Source organism: Carlito syrichta, unplaced genomic scaffold, assembly GCF_000164805.1.
Source record: "Carlito syrichta isolate Samal-C Ts95f unplaced genomic scaffold, Tarsius_syrichta-2.0.1 Scaffold288121, whole genome shotgun sequence".
Lineage (NCBI taxonomy): Eukaryota > Metazoa > Chordata > Mammalia > Primates > Tarsiidae > Carlito > Carlito syrichta.
Window position 1 is genome coordinate 12,847 of NW_007232217.1, and position 6,687 is coordinate 19,533.

General features: G+C 46.6%; 1 protein-coding gene across 2 annotated transcripts; it reads right to left on the reverse strand.

Annotated features, from left to right (window-relative positions):
* Positions 1-3,845: 3,845 nt before the first annotated feature.
* SSTR2 (somatostatin receptor 2) lies at positions 3,846-6,396 on the reverse strand. 2 transcript variants are annotated; one of them, XM_021710105.1, is made up of 3 exons: positions 6,204-6,392; positions 5,020-6,104; positions 3,846-4,505 (listed from the first exon to the last, which is right to left on the reverse strand). In XM_021710105.1, exons 2-3 carry the CDS (start codon positions 6,004-6,006, stop codon positions 4,482-4,484), a joined length of 1,011 nt encoding a protein of 336 aa, XP_021565780.1. In that variant the 5' UTR covers positions 6,007-6,104; positions 6,204-6,392; the 3' UTR covers positions 3,846-4,481. The 2 variants fall into 2 exon arrangements, with proteins under 2 accessions (XP_021565780.1, XP_008051559.1); XM_008053368.2 differs by having other exon boundaries at positions 4,317-6,104; positions 6,204-6,396.
* Between the last annotated feature and the right edge of the window lie 291 nt (positions 6,397-6,687).

Here is a 6,687-nt window from a genome sequence, read left to right on the forward strand (position 1 = left end):
GCCTGGCCCCTCGCTAATTTTTTGATTTTTCTTTTTTGTAGAAATGCAGTCTTGTTAGGTTGCCCAGGCTGCTCTCAAACTCCTGGGCTCAAGTAGTCCTCCCGCCTCGGCCTCCCAAAGTGCTGGTATTACAGGTGAGAGCTACCACGCCCAGCCAGAAGCAGTCTTATTAGATAGACCCCAGCATTCCCTAGGGCTGCAAGATCCATTTTGGGCCTTCATTTCTTCAAGGACCCCCTCCTGCAAAGAGACCCTCTCTATGGCTCAAGCAGTAACTGAATCCTTGGCGTGGACAAGGCTGTGGGGGCTGTTTCAGGTTTGGCGTCACGTTCCTTAACAAGCGCTTCTAAAAGGACAGGGCGATTTTATCTCTAGCCAGTACACTTCTTTTCTGCTTCCTGGCCTACCAGGATCAGGAACAACACCAATATCCAAGCAAAGAGGTGTCCTTTTCTCCCCCACCCATCATTGCAATAATGTCAGGAAAGCAAGAAGTGAAAAATAAAGCCGTCCCTCTCCCCATATAAACTCCCACTCCACCAACCTGAAGCTAGGCTGTGTCATCGGCTCTCTCAAGCCTAAAATCTGTGTCCAATGGGAGGCATATGTTCACTGAGCCAGGGGATCAATCAAGCCACAGCATTTCATTTTAATGATATTTTCATCATTTTTAACCTTAGGAGAATCGATAAAACTTTGTAGGCAGCTTGGTTAAGTCTCGGTTAATATTTAACTTTTTTTTTTTTTTTTAGCCTAGTTCAGTTACATACAACCTGACACAGCTGAAGAAGAAACCAGATTATCCTCCCATGTCCAGTCCCTGCCGAGTTAGGAGAAGGGGTGGGCCTTCCTTGGAAGCAGCGGTGAGGGCGAGAGATGTGAGAGCTTGTCCTTGAGATGCCATTGTCAACCTTAATGGCCCTCCAAATTGGGTAACAGCAGCTACAAAAGCTTTTCAGCTGTAAGTAGAATACAGTCCCTGGTGCCTACTTTCTAGATGAGCTGCTGAAGGAAAAAAAAGAGAGAGAGAGAGACTGTGCCTGTGGGAATGTTCCCAGAAATTCACATATTAGAAACAAAACAAGCACTTAAGTAAAGGTTTGCGCTGATAGAACATTTGATGGGAAATTCGGTGTTTTTGAATCTGGCGAAAATGCGGATGAGATAAGTGATTGATTTTAAGTCACTGCTCATAAGCTCAACTGCTTGGCTTGCTTGCCGGTGGGATTCTTAGGATGTTCCACGTTTCAGAAACACTCATCGGACCTTTCCAACCAGCAATGGGAATCTTTGATGAATCTCCCGCCGGCTTTCTTTGGCAAGGCCAAGTTCACGTCTGCCTGCCACTGTATCTTTACTGTCTCCATGGAATAGTCATATTTGGAGCCGAGTAGGGCCATGTGTCTCTACAGCCGTTTACTTTCTGCCTGTCTCCACTTTTCCAGCACAGCCTTCCTGACCAGGGCAGCAGGGCTGCTAGCCTCAGCCAACAACACTCGTGTCCTGTTGCCGAGAGGTTACATTGGTGTCAGCGAGCAGACACCAGTCCCCTGCCCGGTCTGGAAGCCCCGTCCACCCGCCCATATTTTCCTCTTTTTATGCCATTTCACCATTCAGTGTTCTTCTGTCTTCTAGATTGTTCCAAGCTATGGCATGAACCCCACCAAAGTTTCATCTCCACATCCAACATGACCCAGCTCATTGCAGAAACACACGCCAATGTCATTCATCATGGGCCACAACGTCATATTATCTTTCCAGTACCTTTTTTACTAGGCCACTGTGAAAAACAGTAGCTTCCCTTGGAAGGTAGGTAGTAGCTTGCATAACCCCGATGATCAAATATCCCCAGATCAATGAGCTGTATTGTTTTTTATTCGCTCTCAGCATCCAGCAGATTTAACTTTGCAATTAAATGTTGAGTGGAGGCTAAGATTAAATTTTTGAATTAAAATTGCATTAACCTTTAAATTAAAATGTTTAGTTCCTCTTTTGGATTTAAAAAAGAAAGCAAGCAAGTCATCTCTGAAATAGACATTTCAAAAAGTGGAGAATACCCTTCCTTATGGTAGAAACCTAACAGTTTATTTTTTGTTTTGTTTTTTTTTTGAGTGGGGTCTGGGGTGTCAGCCAGGCTGGAGTGCAGTGGGGCAATCACGGCTCACCACAGCCTTGACCTCCTGGGCTCAGGCACTCCTTGCCCCTCAGACTGCTGAGTAGCTGGGACTACAGGCATGTGCCTCCATGTCCAACTGATTTTTTGATAGAGATGAGTGCTCGCTGTGTTGCCTAGGCTGGTCTCAAACCCTTGAGCTCTGGCAGTCCTCCTGCCTCGGCTTTCCAAAGTGCTGGGATTACAGGCATGAGCCACTGCACCTGGTCCTAATTGCTTATTTGGATGGAGTTGAACATGGATCTCTTTTCAGCCTCAGAATGGCCAGTCTGCTGGTGAGTACCCAAGACACCTGGGTATGCCTACACCTTGCAGAGGACTGCTTTGGATCCCATGCCCCTGGAGGGAGTTGCTCTGGCCACAGAATACTGTAGAATGAGTCTTATCTGCCTTGAAATTATTTCTCCAGTTTCTGGTCCCTTGGAATAATTTTCCTAAGTAAAAATCAGCATTGATTCAAAGACCCCCAGCACATCTCATATTATAATAATCATACACTAGGTCCAAAGTGTTTTCTTCCAAATCGTTGCTTATTTTTCTAAAAAACAAAAAGTCACCCTCCCCAGATGTGGCTGCTAGGAGGCCCTGAGCTGACCCTGTATCTGATCTTGCCTTTAGGAATGCTGTGGGATTGCTGCATACATTTTTTTGCAACAATTTTTCCTATAGTCTTGCTTTATAACTGTGCCTCTTTTTATTTTTGCATGAATTTATTATTGAACACGCTCTTCTAAGCCTCAGTAAGTCCTTCTGGGAGTGAGGTGGTGTGAATTACATAAAATAAAGGTGCTTATTGAACAAGGATAGCCACAGGTGAGCACTCAGCCACTTTGCCCATTAAACAGCCCTAGCGTCTCACTCTGTCACCCAGGCTAGAGTGCAGTGGCATGTCCACGGCTACTACAGCCTTGACCTGCCGGGCTCAGGTGATCCTTCTGGCTCAACCTTCCAAGTCGCTGGACTACAGGCACATGCCACCAAGCCCAACTAATTTTAAATTTATTGTAGAGACGCATTCTTGCCATATTGCCCAGGCTTGTCTCAAACTCCTGGGTGCAGGCAATCTTCTCACCTCAGCCTCCCAAAGTGCTGGGATTACACGTGTGAGTCACCATACCTGGCTACTTTTTAAATACGGTAAAACCTATCTGTGAGACACTAGAATGATGCTCTCACATAAAACTCGGAGATGACGGCAAACTTGCAAACAAGCATGTGTTTTATCATACTCTGGAAATGGTGATTGGTCAATGAAATGAGCATTGTCTCTTCTGGCTTGTACATGACAGTTTCGGGGACCCCCAAAAATGCCACTTTATAGTGTTTGGTGCCTATGCACAACAGTCCTTGAGGAGTAGCCGAGAGGGTCTGTGGCATTAATGATATAACATGTATACAGTTGGTGGGGAAGGTGGCATAGCAATACCCGGGCGGGATGGGATCTCTCAGCACTCACAATGCCCCCACATGCTGCATATTCATCGGCTGATGCGTGTGCTTATGTTTTTATGAACAACGTCCTCAGGTCTTAGTATGCATTGTGTTTTTCCCAATGCCCAGCTTTGCAGAAAGTCCTCAACAAAACTCCTTTTGAGGAGTTGTTGAATTACATTTCCATTTTCCTTCATTAGGAAGCTATGTCTGGCATTAAAAAAAAACAAAAAAAACACAATTTCATGGTTTCTCATAAAGATGTAATTTTTGCTTCGCTCTTATTCATTTATTTTCACGTTGGGGAGAATAAAATGGTTTCTCCACAAGAATCGCAGTCCATTTTTTGCCTTTCATATTAGTGATTTTCCCCCTCATGGTTCCCTAAGAAAAACTAAAGCAATTTGAGAAGAAAAAAATGCAATCTTGTAACAAAGCTGGCTTTGTCTTGATAAATACAATGATCGATGACCACAGGCACTTAAGTCCTTTTGGGCAAATGAATAATTCTTTGATTATATCTGAGAAGTGGAAACATGAGTTGGTGTTCTCCCTTCCCTTCTGATGTTGACCTAACTTGCCTGAAATTCATGAAGCAAATACCCAGGGGCAGAGTCAGGTTCTGTGAGGCTGGAAGTTTATACAACTGAGGGGGCCTCTTTAAGCAAAATAATAAAAAATTCTTACTTTTCCAATTTTTTACAAAAACATATGACCATGAGAACACACTGCCCAGGTTTCTCCTGTGCCTCGGGAAGGCCCATGCAAGAGAGATCCCTGCAGCTTAAACTTTATTGGTTTCACGGTAAGTCCATTTCCACAGGTGTTGTGAATGTCCACCCGTACTATGCACACTTGAACTTGCCACTTGTGCATGTCAACACAGGAACGCAGGTAACGACTATACAGAGAATAAATAGGAATATACAAGTATAAATATAAGAACACAAGATTACATACTGGGTTTTAAACACACAAACACACACACAGATACTGTACTTTTTTTCTATTTTTGTGGAGCATCAGCATTTCTAAACATCATACTCAGGCACGATCTCCTCCCCTCCAGACTTTGAATTGACTGCCTGCATTCAAATGGTCACTTTCGGGGGGGGGTGATCAGTTTAATACATTATCATTCAATCAGGGAAGTCAACTCAAACACTGTTCTCAGAGTTGGACTCATGCGGAGCCACCCCTATTCTAGAAGCCGGTGTGATGGGTGGGAGGGGTGCGGGTAGGGAGCCCATTGCCAGTAGGCAGAGCTTGGCTTGTTCTCCGCACCCTGCCAAGGCAGTTCAGATACTGGTTTGGAGGTCTCCATTGAGGAGGGTCCTCTGGGTCTCCGTGGTCTCATTCAGCCTGGATTTGTCCTGCTTACTGTCACTCCGCTCCCCATCATCTGTGCCGCTCACCTTGACCAAGCAGAGGACATTCTGGAAGCTCTTCTTGAAGTTGTCAGACAAGAAGGCATACAGGATAGGGTTGGCACAGCTGTTAGCGTAGGTGAGGACCACCACAAAGTCAAACATGCCTTTGAGGGCTGGGGTGGGATTGATGGCCACAGACACAGAGGAAACATTGAATATGTAGAAGGGCAGCCAGCAGAAGATGAAGACGGCCACCACTATGGACACCATTCGGGTGACCTTCTTCTCAGACTTTTTCCTCTTGGAGGAACCCACCCGGATCCCAGAGGACTTCACCTTGATGATAATGAACAGGTAGCAAAGACAAATGATGGTGAGGGGCACAAGGAACCCCAAGATGAAAGCATAGATAATGAACCCTGTGTACCACGCCCCAGATTCACCTGGCCAGTTGATGGTGCAGCTGCTTCTCCCCCACTGGTTGCTCCGAAGCCCAGCATAGATCATGATAGGCAAGATGACCAGAAGAGAGATGCCCCACACAGCCACGTTGATCATCTTGGCTGTCCGGGGTCTCCTCCACTTGGCCGACTTGATGGGGTGGACCACAGCCAGGTAGCGGTCGATGCTCATGACCGTCAAGCAGAAGATGCTGGTGAACTGATTGATGCCATCCACAGTCATGACCACGCGGCAGATGGCCTTGCCAAAGGGCCAGTGGACCAGAGCCACTTGCATCGCCAAGAAGGGCAGACCCAGCATGAAGAGTTCGTCTGCGATGGCCAGGTTGAGGATGTAGATGTTGGTGATGGTTTTCATCTTGGCATAGCGGAGGATGACGTAAATGACCAGGGTGTTGCCACACAGCCCAACGATGCAGACCACAAAGTAGATGAACGTGAGGACCGCGTTGCTCGTCAGGTCATAGTAGGGCTCTGTCTGGTTTGAGCTGTTGGCTGTCACCACAGAGCCATTGAGATCAAATGGAAAGGACAGCCAGGCATGGCTCCCATTGAGTGGCTCATCCGCCATTTCTATGGCTGTTTTTCAGTCTCAGGCTAGTTCCAACCAGCCCAACGGTCTTATTCTCACCTTAGTGGGCCCTGGAGACCAAGGATCCACTGTGACATCTGGAAGGAAAAAAGGAAGATTGTCCCATCAGTCACAGGCTAGCTAAGCTCTCGCCAGCTTTCCCCGTTGCCGGTTTACCCTCTCAGACAAGCTCTTACATTGAAAAACGTGTTCTCTTTCCACATCCACATTAAGCGCTAATGTTCCTCATCAGGGTGCAGACTTTTCCAGTTGTTTTTTCAAGAGTGGAAGGGTTTGGACTCGGCCATCATCTTTGATGACGCACATGTGGGGTGTGGCTGTGGCTTCAAAAACATGGACTTTGACCCCTCAGAAGCTGACTGGTCCAAACTGCCAAAAAGGCAGAGCTTGAAGAAGTTCAGCCCTGACTTCAGAAGGGTCTGACACTGACATTCCCGGCCTCTTCCCTGCCAGGAGATCAATGCTGACTTGCCGACCCCCTTGGAGTCTGTCCCTTCTGAAAACCCCATAGTGGAAAATCCCAGACTTTAGAGGCAGAACAAACCCATGTTCCACTGCTGAGCCCACGTGACCGCACGCCCAGTTCTTAGCTCTCCTTTGTGAAAATGGGGGTGTTGTGAAAGTCAACTGACGGGATGTATGTGAAAATGCCTAGCATTG